Source organism: Microcaecilia unicolor, chromosome 1 (assembly GCF_901765095.1).
Source record: "Microcaecilia unicolor chromosome 1, aMicUni1.1, whole genome shotgun sequence".
In the NCBI taxonomy this organism is placed as follows: Eukaryota; Metazoa; Chordata; class Amphibia; order Gymnophiona; family Siphonopidae; genus Microcaecilia; species Microcaecilia unicolor.
In genome coordinates, this window is record NC_044031.1 from 82574659 (window position 1) to 82590155 (window position 15497).

Consider the following 15497-nt stretch of genomic DNA (forward strand, 5'->3'; position numbering starts at 1 on the left):
CCTAATGCAAGAGTAATGCCAAAGTTTTGCTCCCTGATGCAATAACCATATAGTATGCAAACAAGCCCAGAACAATAACATGAGTGCATGCACTGGGTGTGGTGCATGTGGACATGGGCCTGTGCTAGTAACAACTATATTTTGCACATAAACTGCATCCAGAGTTGCATGCACACACACATCTGCACATGTGATAGAATGCTATTCCCATGCATAACGTTTCTGCAATGCCAATATTTATGCACAGAAGAGCATGCCAGCACATGTGCAGATTTATGTGATGCATCTCTGGGTACTAATTTTTTGTGCTCAGAGTTGTGATGGATTTTATTTTTATTACATTTGTACCCCACACTTTCCCACTCATAGCAGGCTCAATGCGGCTTACATATTATATACAGGTACTTATTTGTACCTGGGGAAATGGAGGGTTAAGTGACTTGCCCAGTGTCACAAGATGCTGCCTGTGTCTGCAGTGGGAATCAAACCCAGTTCCCCAGGATCAAAGCCCACTGCACTAACCACTAGGCTACTCCTCCACTAGCAACATTCCATGTAGAAGCCTGCCCTTGCAGATCAGCAATGCGGCCGCGCAGGCTTCTGCTTCTGTGAGTCTGACGTCCTGTCAGACTCACAGAAACAGAAGCCTGCGCAGCTGATCTGCAAGGGCAGGCTTCTACATGGAATGTTGCTAGTGGAATAGCAACATTAACATTCCATGTAGAATCTCAAACAGTAGCAACATTCTATCTAGAATCTCCAATAGTAGCCACATTCCATGTAGAATCTCATATAGGGAAAGGGAAACGGGACTTGATATACCAGCTTTCTGTGGTTTTTGCAACTACATTCAAAGCGGTTTACATAGTATATTCAGGTACTTTATTTGTACCTGGGGCAATGGAGGGTTAAGTGACTTGCCCAGAGTCACAATGAGCTGCCTGTGCCTGCAGTGGGAATCGAACCCAGTTCCCCAGGACCAAAGTCCACCACTCTAACCACTAGGCCACTCTTCCACTCATACAACTCTCAACAGTCCGGCACTTTGTTCTGTGTTCTAGCACGTCTCTCCCTTAGTTGTCTCTTTTTTTTTTTTAATATATATTTTTGCTCTTCCAGAAATAAAACTTGTGAGTCTTATATGCTTGCAGTAAAGAGAAAAAACAGGCATGAAGAGCCATCATGGCGGACAGATCCAAGATGGCGATTGTGTAGGACGCATGGAAGAAACGCTCTCCGCTTGAAATTGAAAAGTTTACCTTTTTCCTCTGAATCATGCCGAAGAGAAAAGGCAAATCAAAGGGACCTCCCCTCCCGAGATTACAACCTCTCTCTTCGGGTCAGCCTTCCATAACTGCGTATATGGTGTCCACCCTGACGGGCGAATCCTTAGCTGTGACAGGGAAGAGTCCCAGCTTGGAGGGCGAGCTATCGCTCAGCTCGCTTGGTCCAGCAACTCCCCCGCCACCACAACTCGGCGTCGTCATAGTTCCGAGCGCGGAAAGCAACGGCTCAAAGGGGCGGCAGACCCCGTCGAAGGAAGTGGTGTCAGCGTCTATCGAGGAGGGGGAGAAGAGTTCACCAACCATGGTGGGAGAAGAAATGTTAGCGGAGGGGAGCCGGATTGCTGACTCCGGAGAGGAAACTTCGCTACAAACCGTGGTAATACAGCCTTTGGTGAAACCCCAAGAGATAACCTTGGAGTCTATATGGTCAGCGCTTGAGGCCCTGCACAAGGTCTGTACTGTGTTTATTTCTGCCTCATTGAATAATACAAGACAAGTAAAAGAAATAAAAGATAACTTTGAAAAAATTTCTACAAAATATAAAACCTTAGAGGGGGACTTGGCTAAAGTACGGGAACAACAATCGCAGATGGCTGGAGATCTATTGTTATATCATAGAAAAATTGAAAATTTAGAGAACTCTGTGAGAAATTTAAATTTACGTATATTAAATTTTCCTCAGACTAAATATATTTCCGCAAGAGAAATGTTTAATAAATTCTTGAAGGAGATATTTAAATATACAGAACAATCTCTTCCACCATTGCAAAAAATATATTATCTTGGAGATAAAAAGAAGTTAAAATCAGCTTCATTACAAAGAGATGCAGATCAACAAGTTTCCTCAGAGACATTGGATTTATCAGAGTTCTTAGAGCAATCTAAGGAAGAAATTAAGACTCGGGCAACTTTGATTGTTACATTTGTGTTTTTGCAGGATAAAGAAGCATTGCTTCGTTTGTACTTTAAAAATATCCAACCTGAGTTTCTGGGAAGTAAAGTTTTAATCTTTCCAGGTATCTCTCGTTGGACACAACAAAGGAGGAAGAAATTTCTGGAATTAAAACAGAGAACTCTGACGATTAATGCTTCCTATCAGCTGAGATTCCCCTGTAAATGTTTAGTTTTCTTTGAAAATAATAGATATATATTCTATGAGCCAGAACAACTATGTGCCTTTCTAGATAGGCATGAGACCAAGAATGATTGACCGATAGAAGTATGCTGGATAATTTAAAAACAGGACTGCCACCTACCTATATTTCCTTTTTTATAATATAATATTGAGCTTCAACTTCCATGGATAAAACCTTGGCTCTCCCCATTTGTGGACTATTTGAAATTCCAATATTTTTCTTTTGATGCCTATTATGTTTCTATAATGTTGTAGATTTATTCAATATTGGATTATCTATCAAAGATCTATATCTTTGTATATAATGAAAACTAATAAAGAAAATTAAATTAAAAAAAACAGGCATGAAATCCTCACTAATGCTAACTGCAGAAGAAAGAGCTAAACTTTTACATCTCCTCAGATCTTACCTTATAGCTCCGGTGTTGTGTTCAGCCTGTTATTATTTAGGTACTTCCCTGAATCTGTGATGAATAACCAATAGCTTCATTAGCATGGATTTGAATGTGTTGTGAGCTGGTATCTACCCAAGGCTTTGCACAGTTAGCTCATGTGTAAAACTCAGTTTTGCACTGTGTGCTAAATCCAAGCTAATTGGTATGCAAAGCCAAGCGCACTTTATCGTATCAACCCCTATGAAACCTATTTAATCCCTTTACCTCTGGGAGCTGTTAACAAGGGTCCCAATTAGTAGGGGTCAAGATAAATGTTATGGACATAAGTACATTAAGAAATAAATATAAACTGCTAATCCATTTGTTAAAAAAACCCCCAGAAGCATCCAAAAGCCCATGGTTTCTTGATATTGTACAGCGCTGCGTAACCCTAGTAGCGCTCTAGAAATGTTAAGTAGTAGTAGTAGTAGTAATATTGCTAAGGTAAGATTTGTATCAATGATTCAGAGGTAGACATAAATGGTATCTGTTTTCTTGTACATTACAATACAGAATGGAAATTTTCCTTGCCATTAATTTTTATTCTATTTGTTATGACTCATGAGTTATAGCACTAAACCACAATTCGTAAGTTATGTGACATCCAAGTCTCAACTTCCTCTTCTCTCTGCTATTTTTCTTGCCCCATGCTAAGCACTTCTCTAGCCTACTGATAGGGGCAGCTCAAGGAAGTGCTGCTTAATATGAGGAAAGAGATGCCACTCCCCCAGGCACCTAAAAAAAGGGCCTTCTGAAAACTCTGGTCACGAAGGATGAGGAGAACCTCTCTATCAGGCAGTTGCGCCATGGAAAAAAAAGAAACACATTCTCAGGTTATACTCCAGAAAAAATGAAAACTTGGTAATACTCAACAAAAATAGCTTATGTTAAATTATGTAGCTTGGAATTCTATTATAAAATATACTGACCCCTGACCCTGCCACTCATTGAGGTGGCGATAAGGGCTCTCGTGCTCAAACGGGTTAGTGCCATGCAAGCCGTTTCCAGGGGTTTTTTTCCCCAATGGATTATGGCGCACGCTTGGGGCGGGACTACTGCTGGAAGTCGCATTATGCTCATCATAAGAGAGGAGTACAGGCCATGGTCGCCATCCTCATCCACCACATGCTGGATCATTGTCAGATCTCTGTGGGACCAGTCCACAAAGGAAGCATCCAATTGGTCAGATAACAAATCAGTGCTTCCCATGATGTCCATATATTGCAAGCAATGAGCTGGAAGAGTAAAATATTTGCGGAAAGAAAACCAGGCCCAATGTAAAGCCTTTAAAAAGATATGATTTCTTAAAGATGACGGGAAAGCCCAAGTACGGGTGTGTATCAGATAAGCTGGAGACAAGTGTGCATAAAACTGGCTCTCATAAACAATGTCACAAAAGAAGGAAGTATGAAAAATCCAGGCTCTCACGTGCCGCATGTGACAAGCAATGTTATAAGCTGTTAAATTTGGTAAACCCTAGCCTCCTTCTCTGCAAGACAGAGAAAGCTGACTCAAGGTGGGCCGAGGATGCTTATGATTCCGCAAAAACCTGTGACGGTGGCCATTCCAGTGAAGCAAATCCTTGTGTTGTAGAATCAGGGGCAAATGCTGGAGGACATACAGCCATTTCGGCAATACAATCATTTTTAACAAATGAATTCTACCCTTAAAAGAAGGCGGTAAAGAACACCACAGAGTTTTCCGGTCTCCTCCAAAAAAGATGAAATATTACTGTGGTGTAAACTACACAAATCCAATAAGGCCCCAATATCGTGAGGAGGCACGGGCCCAATGTAAGGGGGAAGAGCCCTGACAGTGGGTTTTTAAACCCTAAGATAAACTGAAGGCCTTGGATTTATCCATGCTAATCCTGATATCTGACCAATATCTAGCATTAAATCAAGAGCACACTGGAGGGAGACCTGGGGCTCTGTGAATGATTCCAATGAATCATAAGCAAATAAAGCTAAAGTCAGTCTGGGAGCCCATGGGTATACCCTTAATGGTGTGCTCCCAAAGGAGGCTGCAGGCCAAAGGTTCTATGCAAAGCACAAAAAATATAGGTGACAGGGGACAACTCTGGCAGGTGCCCCACTGTACCTCAAAAGGCACAGAGAGAATCCCATTTAAAAGAACCTGTGCCCAGGGGTCACAACAGAAGAGACATATCATTGACACAATAGTACCTTCAAAATCAAATCTGCACAATACCTCCCATAAGTAAGGCCAAGAAACATGATCAAATGCTTTTTCTATATCAAAGTTCACCAGGATAGCATCCCTTCCCTCTGCCTGGATAGAAGAAATTGCACCCAACAGCCTGCGGACATTACTCACTGCATTGCTCTACATCAGGCTGGCTTTATAAAATATCGCAATGGGGTAAAATATCAGGTAAGTGAGTTGCCAAAAAGTTGGCATAGAGTTTAAGATCTACATTAAGGAGAGAAATAAGTCTATATGAGCTCATGAGCAATGGGTCCCGACCAGGTTTTAAAATGGGAATAACCATAGCACCTCTCATCGTTTGAGGATAATGCCCCACTTGAAGGGCTTCATTATAAACTGCCAGGAGAACCGACAAAACACGAGGACACAAAATCTTTAAAGATTTCAGGAAAGCCATTAGGGCCTGAGGTTTTGAGAGGTCTGAATCGCATGCTGAACCTCTTCCAAATGGAGGGGCACATTAATAATGCCCAAATCTTCTTGTGTTAATTGAGGAAGAGGCAAGTCCATTAAAAAGCTGAAATCTGGGGGATCCCGCTGGGATTGCGTGGTATATTTATTTATTTAATTATTTATTTATTTTAGCGCATTTAACAATTGGTTGATATATTGGTTATTTGAGGCCTGTTCCCTAGCACGGACCTGCAGAACAGGAACAAAACAATGACCTGTTACTGTTTGAACCAAATGGGCCAAACAGGTGCCCATTCGGCACTGGGCCGTCAAAGCTGATTCTGGAGCATCAAGATCTGGTGATTTAAGCACTTAAAGCGGGTTGCCATATATGATATAATTTTCCCCCTAATGACAGCTTTCCCCACTTCCAAAAAGAGGCCTGGGAAAATTTTTAAAGTGAGCATTGTCAATGGCTTTTTCAGGGGTCATGCAAAGCTAAGTGGACCATTGCATGATCAGAGATATCTGCAGATACAATCTCTACAAAGTCCACTGCAGAAAATGTTGCCATAGACAGGAGGGCATAATCTAGATGGCTCTCAGATAAATGCACTCTGGAGACATAGGTGTTCCCACATTCCCCTGGACAGAGAGTACGCCAGACATCCAACAAATCCAGTTCTGAACATAAAAAAGTCTCCCCCCCCCCAAACAATGGGAAGAAGGAAGCCGACTGTCTGCGGTCATCCTACTACCCTAATGATGGTCTGTCACTGCATTAAAATCACCTCCAATGATGACAGTGCTGCAAGGAAATGTTAACAAAATGTTTAAAAGCGCTGGGAAGAAAGAACGATCGATCATAAACAGTGGGGGCATACAAGGATATTAGCCCATATGGTGTCCCATAAAGTGAGCAGTGTAAATCACCCACCACCCTTGTTCATCCCTATAACAGAGATGCTCTTGAAAAGGAATGGCCAACCCCACTCTGTTAGAGACAGGGGAGTGGAAGAGAAACAGTAGCCCATCCATTCCCTAGTCAATTTCCAATGCTTCACATCAGTTAAATGGGTCTATTGTAATAGAGCCACCTCTGTTCCTCGGCAGTGTAAGGTTGACAAAATCTTTTTCCACAACCGGGGAATTAACCCCACACAGATTCCATGACAAAAGGAGCAAGGGTGGAGCCAATGCACTCAACCCAACAGAGCCCAAAAGTTGAACAGAGAAGGCCCTCCACAGAACAAATCTCAGAAAAGACAGCCAACTATGACTCATCCCAGACATTCGCCTCACATCCCTCTGTCACCCAACCCCCCATAGCTGTCCCCATTGAAACCTTTACCGTCAAACCCACCCCAACCTGTCCACCTTCCCCCTCCTCCCCCATCAATGTACAAATTCTCAGCAAACCTACAAGCAGAAAAATTGTTCTAAAAGAAATAAAGAAAACACAGCATGGAAATGGCAGGCAGATCATGAAAAATATAGCCTACAAAACAGTGCGGTAAGCATAAAGAAGAAGCATCTTTAAACATATTATCAGGTAACATGCACACAAGAGAATATTAGCTCTATAAAGGGGAACTCTTCCAGTGCTTGAAGAATAATAGAAAGATCAGCAAGGCGAGGCCCCAGCATCCAAATGCTCTACAGATTGATGTTCAAGTTGATTGTTATGGGAAAGAACCCAATGTCACTTAGGAGTAGCTGGAAGCAGAGGCGCTCCTGATGTCGTTGCAGGTTCCAAGTCTTTCCACAAGCCAGCCAGCCACAAGTGAGACCTTGCCTCTACCACAGTCTTAACCACAGTCTTAACTCTTTAGTGGTGTCCACTTATGGTGAAAGCCAATCCCAATGGGTATAACCACTTATACTGGATGAGTTCTCTCAATAGAAGAGTGGTCACTTCACGAAAACCACGTCTCTTCAGTAGGGTCAACATGGAGCGATCTGGATAGAACTCCACCGGTTGTTCTTGATATTTCATGGTCCCGTGCTAAACTGAAAAGGTGCTCCTTAAAAGTATAGGATTAAAACAAACTATAATGTCTCTTGATTTATTTTGTTGCTGCATGCCAAGTGAGCAGTGCGCGTGTTCAATCGGATAATTGTGTATCTGAAGAAGAAAGCACTGAGGATCTGTCTGTAAAATCTGAGAGCATAACTCAGACAATATGGCACGAGAGTCCTCATCACCCTCTGATCTGGGAACCCCACGCACAAGCAAATCTGTCCTGTGGAAATGATTTTCCAAACTGTCCAATTTTTCTGTTAGTGCATCATAAGTTGAGGCAGCTGTGTCCAAGCGCTTTTCTGCATTTTCCAATTTTTAATTTTCAACAATTTTTATTGAGAATCCAGCATGTTAAACACACTCGACAAGCTCTGTATATAATGACTCAATTGGACAACATATAGAAGAAAACAGAGTAATAAATTCCATCCTCAAAGTTTTTGCAATTTTCTCCCCTCCTCCCTAACCATTGTACTGCCCATCCTTTCCAGGTTTATACACACAATCAAAGGGGAACCGTTTTACTGCTGTCAAGGTGAAAGAACAAAATTTGCCCTCCAATTTATCAATAAAATTCCAATAGAGAAGGGAAAAAATCCCACCTCCACTTCCCCACCTTGACCATTCGTAAATATTTAGACCCCATAAATTGTCTCAAATATTATTATCCCCCCCCCATGCCTATTAAACTAGTAATTCCCCCACAAAATCATTTCAACTTTAGCAATACAACCATAAGCTATAAGGGAAGCCACAACACTTGGGTCTCCTCCTATACAATACACTAAACTATATCCCTCCCCCCCCCCCCCAAAACCACCCTTCCCCCCCTCACTGGTGCAATACCTCACTCCCACCCTCTCAAGTAGGCCTAACCTCCCCAGGAGAGTTTGTTCAACATTTGACTGCGTGCCCTTGGCAATATCTTATTCAGGTCGCAGTTTCCAATTTAAGGGCATTTGTCTCTATTTGTTGTTCTGCCTCCTCCATGTGAAGCCCCAGATGTTCCAAGCCTCAGCGGACATCTTGAATCATGACTTTAAGTTCATGGAAGTGGGTCACTGCATCTTTTTGTAAATTGTGCTTAAGCTAATTCAACATGAGCTGACGCTCTTGTTTTGTAACAGACGCAGCAAGTAGGCCCGGGTCCACTGGATCCCTGAAGGAATCCGAATCCTCCGTGCCCTGGGAGCCCGATGCCACCTCCAAGCCACCATGTGCGCCACCATCATCCGCACGAGAGGCTGCTGAGAAGTAATGCTTGATCTCACCCACATGCTTTTCGAAAATCAGAAAAACAGGACGAGGTCAGGAAAGCACCGTAAGCTGCCGAAGCAAAGTGAAATCAAAGAACTGCACAAATAACACCTTTAACATCAGGCTCGATTGGAGCTTCAGACAACTGCAATCATCTTAGAATATGACATTACTGGAGGTCAAATAACGTGATTAATGTGTTAAACATTTAAACGTGCTTTAAAAATTGTAATGCACGTTAATGGCAGTTCTCTCCCCCGCCCACCCGCAACCATCCATCTAGGGGCTCACCTGAACTGCAGGGACCAGCTGCTGCTATGGTAGCTGCCAATAGTGTGGGGGAAGGGCCGTGCACCTGCAACCTTGAAGCAACAGTGGAGGTACGAGCCCGTGGCACTTTGGGGCCGGTGCAAGGCTCTGGCAGCAGCGCTGGGGCTCAGAAGAAGTAGTTCACGTTCTCTTACTTCTCATGCTGCTTCTACCTGTTCCTCTCCTCCTCTGACCTTGCCTTTAACGATAAGGCAGGCTGCTTCTCTCACCCACCCAAGCCTCTCTTTGTAGTATCCAGCCTGGAAGCAGGAAGTTCTGTCAGAAGAGGTGGGTCGCTGCTTGGATGGATGAGAGAAGCAGACTGCTTTAGCGTTAAAGGCAAGATCAGAGGAGGAGAGGAGCAAGTAGAAGCAGTGTGAAAGAATGCGGATCATGAGGAGGTGGGGAAGAGGTGTTGAGAGGAAGAGAGAGAGATGTGGGCTGCGGAGGAGGGGGATGCTTGAGATGGATAGATACTAGATATAGGGGAGGGAGATGGTGCCCATGGAATGGAGTGCAGGAGAAGGGAGAAATGGTAAGGGAAAGGAAGAGATGGTGCCCATGGAGGGAAGGGGAAAGTGGAGAGAGAAGGGAGTAGAGGGTGCCCATAAAGGAGAGGGGAGATGGTGTCCATGGAGGGGAGGGGTGAGGAAAGAGAAGGGAGGAGATGTGCCAATAAAGGGGAGGGTAGAAAGAAGGGAGGATGGCAATAGATGGTGGTGGAAGGGAGGAGATGATGCCTATGGAGAGGAGGGGGAATGGAGGGCATAGGGGAGGAGATGATGATTATGGAGAGGAGGGGAATGGAAGGCAGAAGGGAGGAGACGGTGCCCATGGAAAGGAGGGGAGAGAGATAGAAGATAGTGCCCATGGAGAGAAGGGAAAGGGGAAAGGGGAGAGACGAGAGAAAGAGGAGATGGTGTCCATGGAGAGAAGTGAACAGATGTAAACTAGATAGATTTGAGAAGGAGGAAGAAAAATGGAAGAAAGTTAAATGTGAAAGAAGGCTATAGGGCAGGAAATGAAGGAGGAGAAGAGAAAAAAAAATAGAAATAGTGAATATACAGGAGGTCCAGGAAACAGAGTTCAGGGAAGCAGAACCAGAGATAGTTAACAAGATAATTAGAAAGATAAAATCACCAAACAACAAAATTGAGAGAAATTATTTTATTTGTAGTTTAGTAACTGAAATACGTCAGTTTTAAGAATTTACATCTGCTGTTTATATATTGCACTGTACAGGAGGAAATGTGAGGGGGCGCTTTCTGCGATTAATCGATGTACAGCCCTATATAACACATTTTTTTCTCCAGCGATACTGAAGTATGTGGTAGCATGCTGTTTTTCCCTGGAGTATTCTGACTTCTGAGAAATAAATTGTGCTGTTTTTTTTCCTTGTCACGGTACCATAGTCATTTGGCCATCCTCTGTGTATGGAAGAAACTCATGCACACCCCATTTAACTTCTTGGTGAATAAGATCACAGAACAGCCCAGGACGAAGCCCCTTTGGGCGAAACACGGCCTGTGTCGGGTGCTTGACTAGGGGATACCCTACAATAAAGATTTATTTTACCTTCTACTGATTTGCTTTGTTTGTTTCCACGTTGGAGTTTGTGGATCATCTGCCTTCTTGTTTTCTGGGACCATCCAAATACTCCCTTTCTGCTACAAATCATTTAAATTTATTACTCGAAGTAAAGCGTAGTGTGCTCTATTACAACTACAGATTAACAGAGCGAAAATAAGCTACCACTGTAATTACGTTCTGTTCTAAAAATGGTTACTTACTACTACTACTACTTAACATTTCTAGAGCGCTACTAGGGTTATGCAGTGCTGTACAGTTTAACAAAAAAGGCCAGTCCCTGCTCAAAGGAGCTTACAATCTAAAGGATGAAATGTCAAGTTGGGGCAGTAAAAATGGTTACTTACCGCCTTAAATGCCTGTTTCCCTTAAATTTATCTCTTCTTTTCATATTTTTAATCTTGTGGTTTCAATAGTAGCACTCTATCCATAAAACGCATTTAGTTATTTGGTTATCTTTTGCTTAGGCACTAATGGGGGACCCATCATAGATATCAGGGTCTCATTAGTATATTACCAGTTGACTTCTTTTCATTCCTTCTCATGTTTTCACATCCTGAGAGGTGTCTAGTAATCTTGTGTAGTTTTTGGAACTAACTGTTAGTAAGCAACACCTAGTGGGAAGGGTAAGGAGATGGATGTTCCAGTGTTTAAAATAGTTGATGATTGTGGACAATGTTATACTGTTTCTTCAAGGATCGCTGCTGTTTGCATTGTGGTCTGTTTCATCAATAAAAATGATTGAAACATAAAACACATTTAGTTATATAGTTACTCACTCTACTCACCATTCTGTAACACTCTTGTGTGCTCTAATCACCGATGTTTCGATATCAATCGGATGATACCTCATTCCTCGCAATTCCATGGCTTCATCTAATGCGCCCACAACATAAAGGGCATCATGTCGCTCTACAAGAGAAAAACATGTCCTAATTTTTATGAAACTATATAGTGAGATTCCAGAAAGGAGCTCAGGCATTCTTAATGACTTTGAAGTCATCTACCAATCTGTACTTCAAATTATTTCAAGATAAGCTTGATCAGTACTATTTTTTTAAATTTCCTTGCCTCATTTAAATGTGAATCATGGTATGATGCTCCAAAAGGGAAGACACAGTGGAAAATATTCCTTCATTGTAAAGGATTGTGGATGCACGGAACAAAATCACAGTGAAAAAGAAGGGGATAAAAACAGCAAGTGAATTCAATAAAGCATGGGATAAGCACAAAGAATCCTTAGTTGAAAACTGGAGGGAGACCAAGTGGGTTCTATGATAGTGTACCAGGAAAGAAACAGATTATTGTGTTTGTCATTCATTCTATTCTTTAAGTCAGCAGTGTATTTGTTTTACAATAGTGCATCACCCTCTTTGAGAAAGTCTTGATTAATAAACAAATGATGACAAATTGGATTGCTAGATTATAGAGAGCGCTGCATGTGTCTATAGAGTCCACTGTGCATGTACACCCTCAGAAATGGGAAAAAGATTTTGCCTTTAACGATCGAGAATCTATGGTCTAAAATACTCAAATGTTCTATTTCAACAGCTCTCCTGAATACTCAAATTAGGTTATTAATGATGGTGAAATGGGATTCTAAGACTTCACATTTATGTTGAAGACAACGTAATAGAGACACATACATATGTGGTGGACTTGTTCCTATATTCAACATTTTTGGAAGAAAGTCCTCGCGATTCTTTCACAGATTACTAATATAGATATAACTAATACTGCATTAGGAATGCTCTTGGGAGAAGATCCTGAGTGGATAAAATTGCAGAAATGCAAAAGACTGATTTCTGGTATGTTATTGGCAGCAAGAAGTGCAACTGAGATACTGGAAAAGACTCCTTCTGTAACAGAATGGCTTTGTAAAGTATGAGTGTATATATAGTGCAAATTACACATGAACTCCAGGATCGTAAACATGTTTTTGATGTGGGCTGGCCCCTTTATTCCACTATACGGAAAATTGTAAATTTTAATAAGTTTTGAGTTAATGGCAGTATTTCTCTCTGAACAATTTTACACTTGGTTCCATATTTATAATTTTGTAGAGGGTCTGTGAACATTAAGGGGTCCTTTTACTAAGCTGTGGTAACAAACAGTCTTAACACACCCTTACGTGGGTCATTCATGTGTACTAAGGCCATTTTTACTGTGGCTGTAAATACAGTGATTTTTCTATTTAGTTCATTAATGGCCATTGCCATTAGCGTGTGGCCATTTTTAAAAATTGCCACAGCAGCCAGGGGAGCAACCACTCCCCCAAACAGACTTCTGACGGCACCTTAGAGCATGCACTTGAAAAAAAATAACACGTGACACTTTAGCGCCTAACGCAGCTTAGTAAAAGGACCCTTTAGTGATGTTACTAGTAAAGGGAGGGTGGGAGGCGGTAAAGGGAGGGAACTGTTTTAATTTAAATGGTTGACAATGCCAATTGAGAAAGCTTTTTTAATTGCAGGGAACTGGGTGTTTGTCTTATGGCTATTTAACATTATTATATATTTATAATCACATTTCCATTCTGTTTTAAGATTATGTTGCTATGATCATTACTATTATGTTACTGTTAATCTGTTTGCTAGCACTATCTTTTCAAATTTGTATTGGTTGATTTTAAAATAATAAAACGTGTTGAAATTAAAAAAAGAAAAAGAAATGTACAATTTGGCTATCCTCCTTAGAAGCAGCTGTGTACAAATTTCTATAATGCTAATTTATAATGAGCACAGGCATTTTAATGTTCTAAGTAAAACAAAGTTATTGCTAGTTGAATTTTTTATTTGTTTGTTTAACTGCAGCTAGTTAGAAAACCAGAAGTCTAAAGGACATATTATCCTCATACAATTAAAAAGAACTGGGTGCCAAAAAACTGAGAATTTAGCTACATTTTGATCATTTTATTTGTTAAATACTACCAGGTTTATACTTAAACTCCATGATTGCTTTTTTTTTTTAATGCAAGCTACAGCATTTAAATAAATCATGACATTCAGCATCACTATCCAAACATCGAGCAGTGCCGAATACCCAGGTAGAGCGGGCTGTACCACAGATATTTCATAGCAGTAATATCTATAGCCCACTATCTGGAGAGGTATCTGGTTAAAGTTAGGACAGCTTTACTGCTGATCTACCTTTATCCAGATAGTTATCCGGATACCAGTCTGAATATCACTATTATCCAGATAGTTATCCAGATAAGGACACAAGAATAGCCATACTGGGTCACACCAATGTTCCATCTAGCCCAGTATCCTGTTTCCAACAGTGGCCAATCCAGGTCATAAGTAACAGTCAGAAACCCAAATAGTAGCAACATTCCATGCTATCAATCCCAGGGCAAGCAGTGGCTTCCCCGTATCTGTCTCAATAGCAGACTATGGACTTTTTCCTCCAGGAACTTGTCCAAAACTTACCGCTGTTACTACATCCTCCAGTAAAGAGTTCTAGATCTTAACTATTCATTGAGTGAAAAAATATTTCCTCCTATTTGTTTTAAAAGTATTTTCAAGTAACTTCCTCAAGTGTCCCCTAGTCTTTGTACCCTTTGAAAGAGTAAAAAATCGATTCACTTCTACTCGTTCTACACCGCTCAGGATTTTGTAGACTTCAATCATATCTCCTCTCAGCCGTCTCTTTTCCAAGTTGAACAGCTCTAACCGCTTTAGCCTTTCCTCATAAGAGAGAGGGGTTCTACCCCCTTTATCATTTTGGTCGCTCTTCTATGAACCTTTTCTAATTCCACTATAAGTTTTTTGAGATTCGACGACCAGAACTAAACGCAATACTCAAGGTGAGGTCGCACCATGGAGTGATACAGAAGCATTACAGTATTCTTGGTCTTATTTGCCATCCCTTTCCTAATAATTCCTAGCATCATGGTTGCTTTTTTGGTCACCGCTGCACACTGGGCAGAAGATTTCAGCGCATTGCCTACAACACCTAGATATTTTTGGGGGGTTCTGACTTCCAAGGTGGACCCTAGCATCAGGTAACTATGATTTGGATTATTCTTCCCAATGTGCATCACTTTGCATTTGTCCACATTAAATTTAATCTGCAATTTGGAAGCACAGTCTTCTAATTTTCTGTGGTCTTCCTGCAATTTTTCTAAGTTTGCTTGTGTTTTAACAATCTTGAATAGTTTTGTGTCATCTTTAAATTTAATCATCTCAATTGTTGTTCCATTTCCCAATAATTTATAAATATGTTAAATAGCACTGGCCCCAGTACTGATGATCCCTTTGGCACTCCACTAGTCACCCTTCTCCACTGAGAGAAATGGCCATTTAACCCTACCCACTGCTTTCTGTCCAATAACAAATCTACAACAGAACACTGCCTCCTATCCCATGACTCTTTAATTTTCTCAGGAGTCTCTCATGAGGAACTTTTTCAAAAGCTTTCTGAAAATCTAGATACACTACATCAACTGAACTGGCTCACCTTTATCCACATCTTCAAGGAAATGAAGCAAATTGGTGAGACAAGACTTTCCTTGGCTGAAACCATACTGACTCTGTCCCATTAAACCATGTTTATTTATGTGTTCCATAATTGTATTCTTTATAATAGTTTACACTATTTACCCTGCACTGACGTCAGTACCCCTGGAACCCTTTTTAAAAATTGGTGTCACATTGGCCACCCTTCAATCTTCTGATACTACGGACGGATTTGACAACAGGTTACGTATTACTAATAGCAGATCAGCAATTTCATGCTTGAGTTACAAAGAGGGCTCCTTTTAATCATTAGTCTAAAAAAAACTCCACTTTATATGTGCGTAAAGTCTCTTCTCATTTCTGTGTCATTGAGAGGTATATATA

The 15497-nt window shown here is 41.3% G+C and overlaps 1 protein-coding gene across 1 annotated transcript in view; it reads right to left on the minus strand.

Annotated features, from left to right (window-relative positions):
* Nucleotides 1-15497, minus strand: part of DIP2C (disco interacting protein 2 homolog C) — a 763198-nt gene that overhangs the window by 4432 nt on the left and 743269 nt on the right. The window contains 1 exon segment of the mRNA XM_030198809.1: nt 11442-11565. Within this exon segment, the coding sequence (XP_030054669.1) occupies nt 11442-11565 (124 nt within the window).